This window comes from Phocoena sinus, chromosome 6 (assembly GCF_008692025.1).
Source record: "Phocoena sinus isolate mPhoSin1 chromosome 6, mPhoSin1.pri, whole genome shotgun sequence".
In the NCBI taxonomy this organism is placed as follows: domain Eukaryota; kingdom Metazoa; phylum Chordata; class Mammalia; order Artiodactyla; family Phocoenidae; genus Phocoena; species Phocoena sinus.
Genome location: NC_045768.1, coordinates 7,939,476 through 7,958,845, shown reverse-complemented (window position 1 = coordinate 7,958,845; position 19,370 = coordinate 7,939,476). Strand labels below are relative to the sequence as shown.

Genomic DNA, 19,370 nt, shown 5'->3' with positions numbered 1-19,370 from the left:
TGCACCCTGGGGTGATGTGGTGTCATCCCCATCTGTGGAGGGAGGTGCGGAGCCAGGAATAAATGCTCGCAGAAGGCAGGGCCTTGTGGAGGCATCATCGGAGGCAGCCTGGCACCTGGGAGTCTCCCAAATGCAGGAGCGAGTCAGCTAGCGGTCAAGCCGATGGCTGGAAAGGCTGTGGAAATGGATTGGCCTTTGCCAGCTCGTCTGGACAGGCCCTCGATGTCACCCTGCAGGCCGAGGACTGGGTCTGTGTCCTGGCATCTTTTTGATCAAATGATTTGGTGACACAGCCCTCACCCTGGCAGGCTTGGACGCCTTAGGTCAAGGGCATCCCGTGTCCTATCCCCCCTCCCCAGGGATCCCAGATTGGCAGGGCCAGCGAAACGGCCGTAAGGAGAGGGGTGGGCTGTGATAAGAGAGGCCAGATAAAGCCAGCCCCACTGGGCAGGAAGCCCAGCCCCAAGGTCCGGAAGTCTCCCAAGTGCCCCCTCCCTACACACCCCGTTCTGCCTGCTCACCTTTAACCTCCGCCGGTTGTTATTTAACTCACAGGGAGGTCCTGACTAGTCCTGCGCTCAGAAAACAGCCAGGGAGGCCAAGAGATCCCTGGGCTGATCCCAGGATGAGAGCAGAGACCTATCAGGGAAGACCTGCCTCCCAGCACACTCCCCACCCCCCCTCACCCAACATCAGGGTGGGAGAAGGCTACGAGGTCTTAGGAATCCCCCCAACTTCCCCCTCCCCTCTCTGGCCCAGCCCAGGGCAGGCTTGGCAGGGGTACCCACACCTATGAGTCACTTCGTGCCTCAGCTGGTCATGGAGCGGGTAGCCCAGGGATGAGAGGTGCCAGGTCCCTGGCTACCTCCTGGCCAGTGGCTGAGAAGCTCTGGTGGGAAGCACCCATGGAGTGGCCGGGCCCATGCGGGGGTCCTCTCTCGGCTAAAGCTGCCTCCTTCCAGGTAGGAGAACACGGTGACCTTGGACAGGGGGCCTGCCTCTCTAAACTCTTCCTTTGTACAAAGGGTGTAAACAGCCCCCAGGGATCCAAGGCCATTAGCGATGATAGTAACCCCACACTTTGTGGGGCCCCAAGGGAAAAATCTTGTCATCATAAGCCTTGTTCTGAAGGCCTGGGGTGGTCAAGTGCGGCCCCCCCTCTCCACAGGCCTCATAACCCCTATTCCGCCCAGCTGGAGGCGCCACAGAAGCTCCCACCCAGTGTGGGCGTGGGAAGCTCTGGAGGGAGGTCTCTAGGGGCGACCCGGGGGCCGGCGTGGGAGGTGGCAGAGGCCGTCTCAAGGGTCCTCCTGCGTGCCAGGCCCCATACACACACTGGTTTTCTTCTGATTTAACTCTCCGTACTGATCTGTGAGGAAGGGCTGTTAGCTCCATTTTGATAATAATAATAATAATGGCAACATTGATCAAAGTGCTGACTACCTGCTGGGCCCTGTGCGCGTTGCTGTCTGCGTGTTATGGATCTGAGACCATCATTATCTGCATTTCATAGATGTGGAAGGTGCATTTATGAGCATTTAAGGACTCGGCCTGTTAAAGATTCCTAACCTCGCTCATGTGTGGAGACCTTGCTCTGTGCTCTGGGCCCAGCCCTCCCTCATTCACCTCCTCCGGCCCTCTGAGGCAGGAAGGACTGTGTCCACCCGCTTTACAGATGAGGAAACAGGGTTTCAGGGGGCGAGGAGACTGGCCGAGGCCGAGGCCCGCCAGCTGGGAAGCTGCAGAGCCAGTCCCTGGCGGAGACCAGCCAGAGCTGGAGATGGGAACCCCGGGCTGGGCTACAAGAGTCTAGGTTCTGTCAGACACTAGACAAGTTGCTTAGCCTCACCAAGCCTCGGTTTCCTCCTCTGTAGAATGGGCACCACGAGGCAGTGCCTCCCTCCCTCTTCGGGATGGCCGTCTGAGGCCCTGCAGCAGCTCAGCCAGCGTTCCCAGGGGCTGCACGCCTGGCAGGCCACTTCTCCCCAGACCTCGAGACAGACAGAGCCTTCTGCCCAGCAGCAGAAGAAGGGAAACCCCAGAAGCCAGGGTTTGGGAGCTATGGCCTCTGCAAGTTCATCCAGGCCCCCTTACTCTAGAGGCCAGGACCCTAGAGAGGTGAGGTGACCTGTCACACGGTGTGATCCCCTCACCAGGGGGGAAAGAACTGAGGGTGGCCCCAGGGGCTGGGGAGGGTTGGCATTTCACAGGGCTCCTCATCACCAGCAGGGCCGCCCTCTGAACTGAGAGCTGGCTCAAAGCCAGAGCCCAGTTGACCAGATGACCAGGCACGTCCAAGGGCACAGGGCAGGTGGGGGTGGGGTCCAGGGCTGCCCGGGGTGCAGCGTGGGGCTTGGTGTCACAGACCCCTGTGAATGACTAAGCCACTTCCCCTGTTAGGCCTTTGTCGCCTCCCCTGAGAAATGGGTCCTGCCCAGAACAGAACCTTCCTCACAGGGCGAGTGTGATGATCAAACGAAATATATGCGTGTAAATGTCTCCGTACAACGCTGCTGTCTAGAAAGAACTCACATTAACTGTTATTTAAGAAAATCCATATTATAAAAAAAAAAAAAAAAAGCCAGGGATTCCCAGCTTGATCAGAGGGGCTAAATGTGGAATCAAAAGGAGTTGGAGGGCTTCCCTGGTGGCGCAGTGGTTGAGAGTCCGCCTGCCGATGCAGGGGACATGGGTTCGTGCCCCGGTCCGGGAGGATCCCACATGCCGCGGAGCGACTGGGCCCGTGAGCCATGGCCGCTGAGCCTGTGCTCCACAACGAGAGAGGCCACAGCAGTGAGAGGCCTGCGTACCGCAAAAAAAAAAAAAAAAAAAAAAAAAAAAGGAGCTAGAACTGAGCTGAATCCTTGAACCAACTTGCTAGCTGGTGACCTTCACAGGTGATTCCTCTCCTCTTGTCCTCAGTTTCCTCACCTGTAAAATGGCAAGGAAGAGGCTAAGTAAATCTTACACCCCAGGGAGCAGGTGCTGAGGACAATTGTGGTTGCAGAGTGTGATAAAAAATTGAGAAAAAATATTCCACACTTTTTTTTCCCTCTGAAAATTGGTAAGACACCTGCTCTCAGGTTTGAGCAGAGAAGGGCTTGGCCAGCTTGGAGAGCATTCAGACCCCTCGGAGAGGTTGCAGAACTGAAACCAACCTTTCTGTGATGTGGCCCACCTCAAGACCCCAGGCCACAAGTCCGGTGCCCTCCAAAGGGTCTTCTTGGCCATGAGTGGGGACCCCAGGAGCATCCAGGAGCCACACCTCCTTCCAGATCAATTCAGGCCCCTTGCTGGCCTCAGTGTCCCCAACTGCTGACCGAGACGGTTGGTCAAGAAGAGCTCTGAAGTGCCAGCCACCCAGTGTGGAAGAAATCATTCATTCTTCTTCCCACTTATGCATGTTCCCAGGGGAAAAATTATAAGATACATACAAGTAAAAGGAAGGTAAAAGTCACCTCTAGGGAATTCCCTGGCTGCCCAGTGGTTAGGACCCGGAGCTCTCAGCACTGTGGCCCAGGTTCAATCCCTAGTTGGGGGACTAAGATCCTGTAAGTCATGCAGTGAGACCAAAAAAAAAAGTCACCTCTAAATAAATTTTTTTTTTTTTTTTTTTTTTTTTTTTGCGGTACGCGGGCCTCTCACTGCTGCGGCCTCTCCCGCCGCGGACCACAGGCTCTGGACGCGCAGGCCCAGCAGCCACGGCCCACGGGCCCAGCCGCTCCGCAGCATGTGGGATCCTCCCGGACCGGGGCATGAACCTGCGTCCCCCACATCGGCAGGTGGACTCTCAACCACTGCGCCACCAGGGAAGCCCTAAATAAAATTTTTAAAAAAGAAAAAAAAAATATATGTATATATTAAAAAAGCACCTCTAGCCTCACCACTCACAGATCATTACAGTTACCATCTGGGGAAATAACACCCAGGCTGTTTTCTAAATTATAATTATTTTAACAAAAATGGGATCCCACCGTCCCTACTGTCTCATCAGCAGGTTTGTTCCCTTAAGAGTCTTCTTAGATCGAGATTTATAACACTGTTAGAAAACGTTTATTTTGAAATGCTAATACAATCACGTGGTTCAAAATTCAAAAGGTACCAAAGGGTAAATGGTGAAAAGAATGTGGGAAGAAGGTGCCGTTTGAGCAGAGACCTGGAATGATCATGAATCGGTCACGTGAACTTTGAGGGGAAGAACATTCCAGGCAGAAGGAACCCCAGTGCAAAGGCCCTGAGGCTCTGTCATGCATTCACTCTGTGTGACCTTTGGCTGGTTGCGTAACCCATCTGTGCCTCAGTTTCCCATCTTCATAAGGAGGATACTCACAGTGCTCCTAAAGCTGTTGGGAGGATTAAATGCATACTTTTAATGCTAGGTGCTCACAGGTGCGGACTTTCACAAAGGTGGGCATGAGCCTGGCATGGTTGCGAATCAGAGGAGGACAGCAGGGCTGGGGGCGGCAATGGTTAGAGATGGTAAGATCAAAAGTGTGGACCTCATCCTAAGTGCAGTGGGAATCCACTGGAAGATTTGAAGCAGGAGAGACGAGATCTGGGTTTCTTTAAAAATGATGGAGAATGGTTATGGTTGTAAGGGTCGAGAGGAACAGCAGGAAGGAGGCTAGAGGGTAGACCTGCAGTGGCAGCCTGAGATGCCACTGGAGGGATGGGAGTGGCTCCTGGAGAGGCTGGGGTTGGGGGGCCTCAGGGGTGATGGAGAGGGAAACCCAGGGTGAGGTCCAGCTTTAGACCTGAGCCCCTTGGTGGATGGTGGAGCTGTCCTCTGTGCTGGGAAGGTCTGGGGAGCAGCAGGTTTTAAGGCAGAAATGCCTGCAGACATCAGGAGGTCACGGGATGCTCATGTCGGTAGCTCAGCGAAGAAGGACATTTGAAAGTCAGACATCATCATAGAGCCAGGACAGCAGGGACCACCTTGGAGAAAGGCGTGAGCCCCTGGCCACCAAGGTGAGGAGATTGGAAGGGAGAAGGCGGGGCCAGCAAGGCACAGCCAGCAAGGAAGAAGGAGAATGGGGAGGGAGGTGTCGGGGAAGCCCAGAGAACAAAGGGTTTCAGGAAGGAGGGCGTTGTCAGGTCACCAACCGTGTCACCTGCCACTGGAGAGTGATAAACAGAGCACGTGGGGCTCTGAGCACAGTTCCAATTGTTTTTTTCCTCAGGGTCATTTTTAGAAGTAGTAGAATTGCAGGGTCAAAGGGAGGCCCATTTCTAAGGTTCTCTGCCCTCCTAATAAACTAAATCCATTAAACACCTTTGTAGCCAGAGTCGGGGCAAGGATAAGGAGAGGCTGTGCCGCTGAGGATATGGAATTCTGTTTAAGGCAACTTTCTTTTCACCCAGTGACAGAAAAGTGTTTTCTTGTAGGTCACTGGATATGAATTGATATTCAGAGGTGGGGAAGTCCTTATGTATATCGGAGGGACAGAACCCTGGTGTGGCCATCAGAAATGTACCTCCCTCCTGAATGCTAGGCTTCTGCGTAAACCTGCCTATGAGCTTGAACCTCCCTTGGTCTCCATAGAACCCTGGATGGGGGCGGCGAAGGAGCAGCAGGACTCCTCTAGTCCAGGCTCTCCGGAGTGCGGTGCCCTTTGGAGGCTCTTGTCCTCATCAAGAGCCCCCTAGAAATTATGACTTGGGACAGAACTCATTTCAACCCTTGTTCTACTAAGGAGGAGACTGAGAGTCAGGATCAGAGAGAGGAAGCGAATTGCCCAAGGTCACACAGCGCATTGACAGCAGAGATTGACCAGACAAGTGGTAGAGAGTAGGGGCATGTGTTAGAGGCAGAAAACCTGGGTTTGTATCTTGGCTCTGCCGCATACTGGCTGTGTCGCCCTGAGTGAGTTGCTTACCCTCTGTGAGCCTCCATTTCATTACCTGTAAAGTGGGGATAATCTCTAATTCATACAATTCTTGTGAGGATTTAAAAGAGATTGCAGGGCTTCCCTGGTGGCACAGTGGTTAAGAATCCGCCTGCCAATTCAGGGGACATGGGTTCGAGCCCTGGTCCGGGAAGATCCCACATGCCGCGGAGCAACTAGGCCCGTGTGCCACAACTACTGAAGCCCGCACGCCTAGAGCCCGTGCTCTGCGACAAGAGAAACCACTGCAATGAGAAGCCCGCGCACCACAACGAAGAGTAGACCCTGCTCGCGGCAATTAGAGAAAGCCCATGCACAGCAAGGAAGACCCAACGCAGCCAAAAATAAATAAATAAAATAAACAAATTTATTAAAAGAAGAGAGAGATTGCAATGCCAAGTACAGGGATAAGTGCTTAATAATAGCTAAGGGCTTCCCTGGTGGCACAGTGGTTGAGAGTCCGCCTGCCGATGCAGGGGACATGGCTTCGTGCCCCGGTCTGGGAAGATCCCACATGCCGCGGAGCGGCTGGGCCCGTGAGCCATGGCCGCTGAGCCTGCGCGTCCGGAGCCTGTTCTCCGCAACTGGAGAGGCCACAACAGTGAGAGGCCCGCGTACCGCAAAAAAGAACCCACCCAAAAAAGCAAAGAGGAAGAGCTTAGGGGAAGGGTGTTTCAGGCAGAGGCAAATGGAGGTGGAAGAGGCCAAGGCCGATTTCTGAAGTCCTTTCCAGCTGTCATGATGAGGCAGGAGAGGGGACAGTAACTCAGGCAGATCTGAATTTAGAAGGCCCAGCATGGTGCCTTTGCTGACCTCTTGTGTGGCTCCAAGCTGTCTCTGTCCCTCTCTGGGCCTCAGCCTCCTGCCCCTACAGCCTCTAATCAGGGGTTGCAAATATTCGTTCTTCACAAGTTTCATTCTTTACTATTCTCTTGCCCCCTGGACAGGTCACTTCAAGAGCAGAGCCTTTTCATCTGTCCCCAGAACACAGTGTCCCCAGCACCCAGCCCAGGTCTGGCATAGAGACAATTTCTCATCAAATGAATGAGGGAATGGATGGATTCACGTCCTTTCCCCTTGGGAGGGTGTGGGTTGAAGCAGGAGCTCTGGCCCCTCACCCTCCACACGTGCCTGCAGACCTGCCTCACGTAGGTGGACACTGGCCTGCTTGCCAGTTTCTCTGTGCCCTTGTTTTCTTTTCTTTGCTCTCCAGACAATGGCTTTGTTTCTATTGTTCTTTATGGAGAATGAGAACACCTCAGTGGCTAACAAAAGGCTAACAGTGGCTCTCCAGGTGCCCTATTAAGATGCCTTTGATTTTCTCCTTTATACATTTCTCTATTTTCTTCTACAAACATCTGTGACTCTTCAAATAAAAAGCAATGATGCAAAAGAGAGGAGTGGACCGCTAAAGAAATACAAATGACTTTTAAACATAAGAAAAATGCTCACCCTCCTTCACAATAAAAGAAATGCAAATGATAACCACCCTGAGAGTCCGTTTTTCCACCTATGCAATTGGCAAGATCAAAGTTGGCTAACAGTGTGTGTTGGTGAGGAAGCAGCTGGCTCATGCCCTGCAGGGGCATGGGGGTGGAAACCAGTCCTGTCCCTCTGGAGGACAGCGTGGCAATCTGTATGAAAGTGTCAAATGCAAATCACCTTTGACCTAGCCATTGCACTTCCTGGAATTTATCCATCAGATGTGCTCACACATGGAAGAAATGATGTTACCCGCTGTAACATTGCTTGTGATGGCAAAATATTGAAAACCTAAATGTCCATCAGTAGGAGACTGGCCAAATACACGGCAGTACTTCTTCAGCAAGGAGTACTATACAGCTTTGAAAAAACAAATTAGCCAATGGGGCAGCTCTTATGTGCCAACACAGTCCAGAATAAGGTCCAGGATATAAAGATATGTGGAAAAAGTACAATGCAGACTCATGTATATAGTCTGCTGCTATCTTTGAGTATAAAAGGGAAATCAAAATATATTCGTATTTGCTTATAAGTGCATAAAATGTCTCTGGAAAGATCACAAGAAACATAACTTTGCTTTTGGGGAGGGGAATAAGGATGCTAAGACCTGGGGTGGGAAGGAAGCTTTTCCCTGTGTTCCTTTTTGTACCTTTGACTATTTGAATGATATGATGTATCATCCATCCAAAAAAAAAAAATTTAGAATTTCAAAACAAAATAAAAAGTAAGGAAAAGTTTGAATAAGGAAAAGAAAATAAATCTATTCTGTCCCCTCCCCTTTTAAATTTCCTGGCGTCACTGGCTATGAAAATTGTCGTTGGAGGGAATTCCCTGGTGGTCCAGTGGTTAGGACTCAGCACTTTCACTGCCAAGATCCTGCAGGCCACGCGGCACGGCCAAAAAAACATTTGTCCTTGGAGACCATGGAGGAAGCAGAGGTCTAGGGGACAGGTGACATGCCCAAGGCCACTGGGTGACTTTGCCAAGGCTCCAGTCACCAGTTATAATTTCCTGCACAACTGGGATGATACCAGATAGGATCCCTGGAATTTTCTGTGCTGTTTCTTGCCTTCTGTGTCTCTACATCTATTTCTGTTTCCAACTTGAGCTGAGGTGTGTAGTTCAACGATTTTTTTTTGCGGTACGTGGGCCTCTCACTGTTGTGGCCTCTTCCGTTGCGGAGCACAGGCTCCGGACGCGCAGGCTGAGCAGCCATGGCTCACAGGCCCAGCCACTCCGCGGCATGTGGGATCTTCCCGGACTGGGGCACGAACCCGTGTCTCCTGCATCGGCAGGCGGACTCTCAATCACTGCGTCACCAGGGAAGCCCCTCAACGATTTTTTAGGACTGTTGAGTTCACCCCACCCTAGAGAAGGGCTGTATCAGGCCAGACGGGAGAACTGACAGGACTGCTTTGCTCAGAACAAAGGGAAAGAAAGCAGTTAAGATTCAGGAAAGTAGGCAATGGGATTTTCCAATAAGAAATTGAATTACATTTAGAAGACAATAAAATGGTTCTAAGGAGGGATGAAAAGGTTAGATTTGCACTTTGGAAGACCTGCTTCCAAATCATACAAATGAGGAGGGAGTCTCCCTCTTGGGATCTCATTATGATTATTTTTATTCAGTTATTAAATTATAATGTATAAAGAAAGTTTCAATGATTTAAAAAAAAAAACACTGCGAGAGAAAAGGACTTGTCTGTCTCCCATGCGGCAGGGGTGGGGCACCCTGCAGTGATATGAAAAGTGGAAGTCCAGCCAATGACAGAGTTTTCTCAACATATTTGTTTATTTCAAAATCAAACAATCTCTGATAAATATTTATCCCCAATGCCTGCAGGAAAGAGGGAGGGGCTACTGGTACTGAAACCCCATCAGTTAAGGGACTGCCTTTTATCTGAGGAAACTTCTCTGGAGGGTTTTTGCAGCAATCCCCCCACCTCCACCCAAACACACACACCTTTCCAGATCTCAGCTGTAGAAAGGGAATCTCCATACTACTTTTTTCCATGCTAGTTGGGGCCAAGAAGGTCATAGACAGAAAAAGCTCTGAAAACTCCAGGACAAATGGGAGTCTTCCACCCCCAGGTAGGACAGATTATTGCTCCCTCCGTGGGTGGCTCTCCCATCCATTCCATTTGATCTGATGACAAATCTGATCTTGTCATCCCTTCTTAGAACCATTTTATTGCCATCTAAATGTAATCCAATTTCTTATAAGGCTAAAAGGTCCTGCTGGATTTGGCATCCTGTCACCCCAGGGCTCTCTGACTGCGTTCCATCTCCAGGCCTCGTGAGGCCAGGATGTCGCCTCTTCCAGGAAGCCTTCCCAGGCTGCCCAGGAACGGTTAGGAGCCCCAGTAGCGTAGGTGCCTGGTTTTTGGCCTATTGCCCCACAATCGAGCTCTCAGATTCGACAGACCAGAGGCCGCATCCCCGCCGCCCTGGGTCTCTGCGTTGGGTCGGGACGTTTGGGGTCCAGGATTCAGCGACCTCCCTAAGGTGTCCGCCAGTTCTATCATTCTGTCCCGGCTCGAAGCTGGTTCCGGCCTGGAGCAGGGCTGCTGACTGGGACTGGCTAATTTGCGGGGCGCGGCCCGGTGCTTGAGAGGATGATGACGAAAGGAGCGCGTATTTCTCTAACGCAGTGGACTCGCTCGGTACCGTGCCCCTCATAAACATGAATGAAGCTCTCCGCCCCGCCCCGGGGCCTGCCCCTCACAAGGATGGCGTCCCGCAGATTCTTATTGGTGCCGGTGGGCTCGTTGGGCAACGCTGAGTGGCGGAGGGCGGAGGCGAGTCGGGGGCGGGGCCAGGAGAGGGGCGGGGCGTATTCGGTCCGGGCCTAGCGTGCCGCCGCTTGCATCTCTACTATGTCGCGGGCACGCTGCCACCTGCGCGCGGCTCTCTTCCTGGCAGCGGTTTCTTCGCGTGGTGCAACAACCGGGGTCGCAGCGAGGCGAGTATTGAGCGCGTGGCCTGCGCCGCAGGAGCCCGGCATGGAGTATCAGGTATTGGAGGGAGGTCCTGCAATGACACGTGAGCCGGGCCTGAGGCCCTTGGCATCTGACCTCCGCCAGCTGAGAGAGGGGCCAAGAGCCTGGGACTGGGGGACTCGGGGGGGCGGGGACATCCTGGATTCCGGAGGTGGGGACAGGCACCAGGAAGTTGGACCCGGGGTACCGGATTTGGGAATTCTGAGGCTGAAGTGTACCGCGTTAGAGGGTGGGAAGGGACGCCGTGTGATAGGACCAAGAGATCCAGTGGCTCAGCTGAGGTTCTGGAGTTCCAGTGTCTCCGGACTCAGAACCAGCAGTTGGGGTGGGGGAGGGGAAGGGGATTCAGGAGTTCAGACTTGGGAGATCCAGAGTATAGGTCTGGGTTGGCGTCTCCAGGATTCAGGAGATGAAGATCCAGGTGCCTGGAAGTGGGGAGCAGTGGGGGTGGTTCAAGAATCTGGAAAACAGAAAGCTTCCTCCTGGCTCTGTGCCAGGGGCCAGTTGCCAGAGACCAGAACCTGATGCTGGCCAGGCAGGTGGCACCAGTGTGATGAGAGTGGGTCCTCCAACCAGCCACTGAGGCCCTGAGAGGAAATAAACATCACCCCCACTTCCATCCCCCCCCAAGTGGAATAGTATAGTCCTGAGGTTATACCTACTTGCCTTCTTGTCTGAGTGACCCTGACACACCCTTCCTCCCCCTGAGACTCCTCTTCCCCATCTGGTTGCTTCAAGCAACTCTTCTCTGGGTCAGGATGTGGAACCCCAATCCTCATGCCCAATCCTGGGCATGGAAGCCTCCAGGAATTCCTAGTTCTAATCCCTTCAGTTCTAAGACCCCACCCTTCTGTAGTTCTGGCCCTGCCCTAAGAGGGGCCCAACATGGTGGTGGACCATGGAGAGAATGAGGGCAAAAGCCTGAGAGTGAAGCCTGGGGAGGCCGAACAGGAAGCAAGGATAGTCCCGTTAGTCATTTTGCCTGCTTTGCCTGACACTCCCTGGGTGGGTCTGAACTGCCCCAGGCTCCCATTTCTGCTAGAACTGGAAAGATGCCACTTCTTTCTCACTGGTGCCTAACCTCTAGGCTGGGGAAACAGGGCTGGCATGGAAGGCCTGGCCCCTGGCCTGGCCACTGGTATGCTGGGTTCCTCTGTCCCTATGGATCCCTAATGAGCCTTAACCTACCACCTGGGGACTCGTTGCCAGGATGCCGTGCGCACACTCAACACCCTGCAGACCAATGCCAACTACTTGGAGCAGGTGAAGCGCCAGCGGGGTGACCCCCAGACACAACTGGAAGCCATGAGGCTGTACTTGGCACGGAGTGGGCTGCAGGTAAGGTGGGGAGGGCCTCTGACCACACCCCATTCCCATCTGTCTGTGAGTCCTGTGGCTGAGGCGGGGACCTTGTCCGTCTGTCCTAGGTGGAGGACTTGGACCAACTGAACATCATTCACATCACTGGGACCAAGGGGAAGGCGAGCCACAGGACCCAGGGGTAGGATGTGCACTTGGTGGAGTGGGGGTGGGGGGACCTGCCCAGACAAGACCTTTTCTTTCTAGGGCTCCACCTGTGCCTTCACTGAACGTATCCTCCGAAGCTATGGCCTGAAGACGGGATTCTTTAGGTACTGAGGTACAGAGGGGTGTGGTGTCTCCTAGCTCTCTCGGGGGTCTGGAACGAGCCAGCACCTCAGGGCCAGGGTCACCCCCAGCAGCTCAGCTGCATGTCTCTCTGCCTAGTGTTCATTCATTCAACAAACATTCAATTAGCATTTACCAGTTAGCCCAAGTTTATGGCAATCTTTAATTTTTAACGGAAAGAAACTGGGGAGGGGAGCAGCAACTTGAATGGATAAATGAAATACACAGCTGGAATAGTCAGATATCTTCTTATTTATTTATTTATTTGGCCACGCTTAGCGGCATGCGGGATTAATTAATTCCCCAACCAGGGATCGAACCGTGCCCCCTGCTTTGGAAGTGCAGAGTCTTAACCACTGGACCACCAAGGAAGTCCCTCAGATATCTTTTTATTAACTTAAATTCCTTATACAGTTTTTAAATCACATAGAAATATTTATCAACTAGGGCATCTTTGCCATAAGGAGCAGAAAACCAGGCTAGTAAGGGCTTAAACAATATGCGTAGTTTATGACAACTCTGTTGAGACCTCCCTGGTGAGCAGCGGAAGGGAGCCCTTCCGCTGTGCCAGCCTCAGCTGCTGCTTTGCCCTCCAGGCAGCACCCCCTCTTGGTTGCATTCAGGCATCTAAACTCACACCAGAGGATGGGGGGGCAGGGTGATTAGACATGGGTCTCTCTTCCCTGGAGCTGTACCTGCCTTCTTAAGCCTGTCAGTGGTAGAGCAGTGGGACTCACATGATGGTAGATGGCTCAGGATTTGGTCCTTAAGCTTGGGGCTTTCAAGATTTTTGCCTCCTTTTATTTTACCAGTTCCATCAAGTGACCTCTGTAAGCACCTGAAACCTGCTGACTGGGTCATTTCAGACTAATGTGTTTTCCCTCAGCAGTTCTTCATTCAAATTAAAGAAATGGAGTGGATTCATAATACCAGAGGGCCTTTGAGGATTTAAATATAAGCCAACAATCTCTCTTCCAAAATAATGTTTGGGGTAAAAACCCAGCCTTTGACTTGGGCCCATGTGGCCTCATGGGCCAGTCTGGGGATGCAGCTTGAACACAGCAGACGGGGCCTTGCCCTCAAGGGCAGGAAGACAGACATTATGGGGGCAGATGTTGGCCGAGTTACTGATCGATGTGGGATGGGGGAAGCATGGGGGGCTGTGGGAGCCCAGAGAGCATGCCTGAGCAATCTGGTGGGGTGGGGTCCTTTCTCTTTTTTGGAGGAGCCGTCTTAGTTGAGACCTGTGGAGTGGACATGTGTATAGGCCTGGAGTTAGAAAATTTGGTGGCGGGGGGAGCTGGAGGAACTAATAATAGTCCAGAGTGGCTGGGGCACAGGGAACTACCAAGGGATGTATGAGAGGTGAGGCCAGTGGCATGAGACCCGCCGGGGCCTGGTAGGCTGAGATGTGGAGCTGGGACTCTCTAAAGGGCAGGGGGAAGCGACAGAAGGGTTTTCAGTAGGGCAGTGACATAGTTAGATTTGTTTCTCTGAAAGACAGGTCTGACTGTGGGGAGGGGGACAGCCTGGGGGTCTTGGGAAGGGAGTCCTGATGACCCTAGGTCTCTCGGCAGCTCTCCCCACCTGGTGCAGGTGCGTGAGCGGATCCGAATCAATGGGCAGCCCATAAGCCCCGAGCTCTTCACCAAGCACTTCTGGCGCCTCTACCACCGGCTGGAGGAGACCAAGGTGCCCATGCCGGAGGGCTGGTGGGTGGGCAGGGTAAGGGGCCTGGAGTGGGTGGGTAGACCCAGAGGGCACTGCACATCCCGGGACACCATCTTCCCCAGGGCAGAGGCTGCAGGGGCCCCGAGCTCTGATGTGATCCTGTCCACAGGATGACAGCAGCTGTGTCTCCATGCCTGGCTACTTCCGCTTCCTCACACTCATGGCCTTCCACGTCTTCCTCCAAGAGAAGGTGTGTGTGCCCACCACTCCCCAGAACCCTGTGTTCCAGGCCTCGGGAAGGGGAATCTCAGCAGACTAGGGGCTCCTGTGTGGTATTCGGGAGCCCCTGTACCCCCTGCCATGCCCTCTGATCCTCTTCAGGTGGACCTGGCAGTGATGGAAGTGGGCATCGGCGGGGCTTACGACTGCACCAACATCGTCAAGTGAGGGGGAGCGGCTTGAGCAGAGGGATGGTGGCTGGGAGCCCGGTGGCCGGGGGCAGGGGCATCATGGCTCTTTCATTTCCCCCAGGAAGCCTGTGGTGTGTGGGGTCTCCTCTCTTGGCATCGACCACACTGGCCTTCTGGGGGACACGATGGAGAAGATCGCATGGCAGAAAGGGGGCATTTTTAAGGTGACCAGGCAGTCCTGGGGAGGGAGGTACATGGATGGCCTGGGCCCCGAGATTCAGGGAAGTGGGGGCGGGTGTGGCACAGTCATTTGTATCCTCCTGACTCAGGACGAGGTCTTGGGCATCAGTGGGGTCTGGGTGGGACTGGAACAAGTTGAGCCCCATCTCTGGCCTTAGTTTCCCCATCGAGGGGTTCCCAAAGGTTTGATGGGGGGGAAGGCTGAGTGGGCCATCCAGAACCAGGGATGTGGGGGCCAGTGTTGGGAGACGGAGGACCCTAGGCTCACTCTCCGTGTCCTCCACAGAGTGGCGTCCCCGCCTTCACTGTGCTCCAGCCTGACGGGCCCCTGGCAGTGCTGAGGGACCGCGCTCAGCAGATCTCAGTGAGTCTGATTGGGACAGCTGGGTGGGTGGTTGGCTGACTGGGGAGGTACTTTACCCTTTGGGGCCTCAGTTTGCTCATCTGTGCTCATCCAGCTGGAGGACATCTCGGTTCTAGGAACAGGACTTGGTGGGTTGTGGTTGATGGGGAAAGATGGAAGGGCTGATGGCATCAGGGAGGGCCTGCTGGCCAAGGAGGCAGCAGCAGCTTCCCTGACCAGCTGCTGCCCGTCTCCTCTGTAGTGTCCCCTCTACCTGTGCCCACCACTAGAAGCCCTGGAGGAAGGGGGGCCGCTGCTGACCCTGGGCCTGGAGGGGGAACACCAGCAGGCCAATGCCGCCTTGGCCTTGCAGCTGGCTCGCTGCTGGCTGCAGCAGAAGGGCTACCGGGGTAAGTGGGCAGGTGAGTGGGTGGGCAGGGGACACGTGGAACCTGCCTCTGAGGGCCCTTAGGTGAGGCCTGAGCACACTGCGTCCCACACAGCCCTCCCTCTCCCTTCCCTCCCCTCCCCTGCCCAGATACTGGAGAGCTGAAGGCGTCCAGGCCAAGCCTCCCGGGGCAGCTGCCCCTGGCACCTGTGTTCCAGCCCACGTCCCACATGCAGCATGGTGAGTTGGACCTTCCTGCCCAGCCAGGCTGCTTCAGATGTTTCTTTTGGTCTCCTGTTTGAGAGGTGGGGACAATTCAAGATGGTGCCTTAAGAGAAAGGACTGAAGTCAGTGAGCTTCCCACACCTTGAGTTCATGAACTCTCTCTGAGCCCATTTCCCCACCTGCCAAATGAGACGATGATAGGGCGCACTGTGAAGTGACATCACTAAGGGGCTGAGTCCAGAGCCTGGCAGATTCAGGATAAAGTGCCCAGCCACTGGTAGCTGCCAAGCTACCATCCTTGTCACCATCGTCATAAGACCATGAGGTTCTTGAGGACGGCGATACTGTCAGGCTTCGTGCTTGCCCCCGAGGCCTTCAGCACACAGTAGGTCCTCGTGGCTGTTAAGCCCCTTCAGCAGTTGGTTCCAGTGTGCCCACTGTGTGCCAGGCCCCGTGTCAGGGTCATGACACAGTCCTGGAGCTAGGTGGATTACATCCCAGCCCCAAGTGTCACTTGCTCTGTGACCTAATCTCTCTGAGCTAAGGGTTCTCTGCCTGAAACTTGGGACTGATATATGAGAGCAGCCCCCTCTCAGGGCCGCCTGGATGATTACACCAGATGAGGCAGCCAAAGAGCTGATCCCAGTGGCTAGTGCCCAGTAAGAGGCTCCTGGGCTGTCAGAGTGGCCAGCAGCGGGGGCGGGTAATGTGTGCGAGTTGAGGACTGGAGTGGGAGGATGTAGAAGGGCAGCCTCGCGGCTGCCGCTAGAGGACTACCTTACTCCCCTCCCCCAGGGCTTCGGGATACGGAGTGGCCGGGCCGGACGCAGTTGCTGCGGCGGGGCCCCCTTACTTGGTACCTGGACGGCGCGCACACCACCAGCAGCATGCAGGCCTGCGTGCGCTGGTTCCGCCAGGCGCTGCAAAGCCGCGAGAGGCTGGGCGGGTGAGCTGCGGCCAGAGGCGGGGCTGGGGCGGGACCTCGGGTAAGGATGGGGAAGGACCGGGGACGGGGGCGGGGCTTGGCCAGTGGAGAGGGGAGGAACCTTGAGGAAGGATGGAGCGGGACCCCGGTTAGGACTGGGCCAGTGGGGAGGGGAGGGGCCTCGGGGAAGGATGGGGCGGGTCGCAGGGACGGGGTCGCACTGGGACAGTAGGGAGGCGGGAAATTTTTGGAGGAAGGATGGGGCGGGGCCCGCGGAGAAGGGGTGGGAGGCGCCGTTCTGACCCTCCTCTCCCCCCGCTCCTCACCACTCACACAGCGGGTCTGAGGTCCTTGTCTTGCTCTTCAACTCCACTGGGGACCGGGATTCCGCGGCCCTGCTGAAGCTGCTGCAGGTGAGGGACTGCCTGGGGGATGGACAGCAGGCAACCCAGCCCTGGTTCTGGCTTTGACCCCCAGCAGCGGTGCCTTCATCCCTGAGCCTCTGTTTCCTCAACTGTAGAATGGGAGTGATTTTTCCTCTCCCCCCTGAATTGTACTGAGGAGTAAATGTGAAAGCACTGGGCACAGGGAAGTCAAGTCACAGGTCATTGTACCCATTCTCCTCCATGGTCACACTCAAGCCCAGGATTACAGTGAGGACCAGGTAAGTGGTGTAAGGCTCAGGCTCTGGATTCACTCGTCAGGCCCTTTTAGCTGCTAGCATATGACCCTGGATAAGAGATCATTTTCCGAGCCTCAGTTTGCCTCTCCGTAGAATAGGGCTGCTACTAGGATACCTGCTTCTAAAGTTTCGTTTAAGGAGTCACTGGGCTATAGAGCGTATAGGGAGGGGCCCTCCTCTGCCCAAGGAAACTGAGCCTGCCCTAGACTGTCAGGGCTGAAATGGTTCCTAGTGATCGTTTCCCATTTCACAGACCAGGATGCGGAGGCTGTTCTTCATATCCTTTGTGCTCAGTAGCTGGGTCACCTTAAGCAAATGCAGCCCCCCGCTCCAGCCTCTGTCTCCCCATTTGTGTTGGGCCATGCGGCCCAGGCCACAGGCCAGGCAGGGTATATTGAGGTCGATGGGGGACACGGAAGTGTTGTGGCTCGGTTTATGCACCATCACTCCAGTTCAGCTGGTGGGGGGGCATCTCCAGAGATGGGGACGTGTATGTGGACTCCGGGGGTGCTGTGTGGAAGTTGGGATAGGGGGCATCCTCTCAGGGCTCTGACACTGAGCTTCTCCCCTTGGCCTTCTAGCCCTGCCAGTTTGACTATACCGTTTTCTGCCCTAACCTGACAGAGGTGTCATCCACAGACAACGCAGGTGAGAGGTGACAGGCATGGTCCCTCCGGTGGGCGGGGGGCGGAGGGCCCTGAGGTGGATTGCTCTGTTGGTGACGGTGAGAGCTTTTGAACTGAAGGTCTTGGGTAGGAACTAGATTTGTTTTATCGTATAAATAAATAACCTCTGGTACATTGTGAATTTTGCATGTGACTGCAATACTGAAAAGAGAATTGTTGGTGAAACTATTTTTCAAAATGCAGGTTACAACCCAGTGATGGTTCTTGAAGTCAGTTTAGTGGGTCTCAACCAGCATTTTAAATTTTAAATAAAATAGAATAGAGAGTGTCAGTGTGTCTTGCACAAAGTTAAGGGTAGGTATTATTTGATGAAGATTCTGTTCCAAACATATATGTACACATATGTGAGTACTGGGTTGCCACTGTAAAATGTGTATTTTTACTGTGGATCATGTTAAAAGTTTTTTTTGAAATAATCTAAAAAATACAGATCCCGAGGCCCCACATCAGACTGCGTGGGGACAGTGCGGGAGTCTGCGTTTGTAGAAGTACTTATGCCCACCTGGTGATGGCCCCTGTCTGTTTTACAGATGAAGGCAATAAGGCTAGGGCAGAAAGATGTGCTTGGTAGGCAGAAGCCCCAGCTTAGAAGCTAAACTGCCTGGCCCTGTTTCTCACCGGCTCTGTGACGATGGGCAATCACTGAACTTCCTGAGCCCCGGTTTCCTCATAGCACCCACTGTAAGGACGGATGATGCTTGTATAAAGCCTGGCATTGCGCAGGTGCTCACAGCGTGCTTCCCCCTCCCCGGCCCTCGGCTGCCTCGCTGACGTGCCCATCCCTGTGCCCCGCAGACCAACAGAACTTCACAGTGACCCTGGACCAGGTGCTGCTCCGCTGCCTGGCGCACCAGCAGCACTGGAGCCGCCTGCACGAGGACCAGGCCAGCCCGGAGCCTGGTGGGCCTGCACCCCTGCTGCTGGCACCCCGCCCAGCCCACACCCACAGCGCCAGCTCCCTCGTCTTCAGCTGCATTTCCCACGCCTTGCAGTGGATCAGTCAAGGCCGGGACCCTGTCTTTCAGCCACCCAGTCCCCCACGGGTCCTCTTTGCCCACCCTGTGGCAGGCAGTGGGGCCGTCGTCCTCCAGGAGGCTGCTGCCATCCACGTGCTGGTCACAGGCAGCCTGCACCTGGTGGGCGGCGTGCTGAAGCTGCTGGAGCCCTCCCTGTCCCAGTAGCCAAGGCAGTGGGGCTGGAGGTGGGCTTCCCCCACACCTGCCCTGCATTTCGCCATGAACTAAATTACGTGCTTTTCGTGCCTTCCTGATTCTGTCTGGACTGGCCCCAGGGACTTGGGCTCTGGGCGGTGAAATAGAGGGCCGGGGGCAGGAAGCTGAGATCTGTCTCTGAGCCTCAAGTGCCCCAGGCCTCTCCTTCCTAGTTCTCTGGCTGTTGTAGTAGACCTGACCCTCCAGCCCACCTCCCCTCCCACCCTGTCTGCTTCCTGCCTCAGGCGCAGCTTATCAGGTAAACTGCCTGACCTAGCCTGGGGTCCTGCCGGATACTGGCTGCTGGTTGATAGATTTCCTTCTTCCAGTGGCCTTCTGGGAAAGGAGAGGGTCCTTGCCTGGGGCCCTGTGGGGGCAGAGGGTGGCTGGAGTGATTTAAAGCCTTTAACTTTTTTTTTTAAAAAAAGCATTGGCTGGGGATTCCCTGGTGGCGCAGTGGTTGAGAGTTTGCCTGCTGATGTAGGGGACGCGGGTTCGTGCCCCGGTCCGGGAGGATCCCACATGCCGCGGAGCGGCTGGGCCTGTGAGCCATGGCCGCTGGGCCTGCGCGTCCGG

The 19,370-nt window shown here is 54.6% G+C and overlaps 1 protein-coding gene across 6 annotated transcripts; it reads left to right on the top strand.

The window, feature by feature from the left end:
- Positions 1-768: 768 nt before the first annotated feature.
- FPGS (folylpolyglutamate synthase) lies at positions 769-19,235 on the top strand. Of its 6 annotated transcripts, none has more exons than XR_004350314.1 (16): positions 10,205-10,381; positions 11,576-11,704; positions 11,794-11,847; positions 11,933-11,997; positions 13,591-13,705; positions 13,854-13,934; positions 14,066-14,127; positions 14,216-14,318; positions 14,621-14,698; positions 14,940-15,087; positions 15,216-15,305; positions 16,086-16,236; positions 16,553-16,628; positions 16,736-16,879; positions 17,479-17,545; positions 18,379-18,438. XR_004350314.1 is itself a non-coding variant. In XM_032634533.1 (15 exons), exons 1-15 carry the CDS (start codon positions 840-842, stop codon positions 18,762-18,764), a joined length of 1,728 nt encoding a protein of 575 aa, XP_032490424.1. In that variant the 5' UTR covers positions 769-839; the 3' UTR covers positions 18,765-19,235. The 6 variants fall into 6 exon arrangements, 4 of the variants coding, with proteins under 4 accessions (XP_032490424.1, XP_032490423.1, XP_032490426.1 ...); XR_004350315.1 differs by lacking the exon at positions 18,379-18,438 and adding an exon at positions 18,114-18,131; XM_032634533.1 differs by lacking the exons at positions 10,205-10,381; positions 16,736-16,879 and adding an exon at positions 769-962 and having other exon boundaries at positions 18,379-19,235.
- The last annotated feature ends 135 nt before the right edge of the window (positions 19,236-19,370 follow it).

Excerpts from the sequence above, each read along its gene's own strand:
- FPGS (XM_032634532.1), top strand. The coding sequence starts at position 10,244 with ATGTCGCGGGCACGCTGCCACCTGCGCGCGGCTCTCTTCCTGGCAGCG. Across the intron at positions 11,848-11,932 it reads TCACTGGGACCAAGGGGAAG|GGCTCCACCTGTGCCTTCAC; the intron begins GCGAGCCACAGG and ends TTTTCTTTCTAG. Across the intron at positions 14,699-14,939 it reads ACCGCGCTCAGCAGATCTCA|TGTCCCCTCTACCTGTGCCC; the intron begins GTGAGTCTGATT and ends TCTCCTCTGTAG.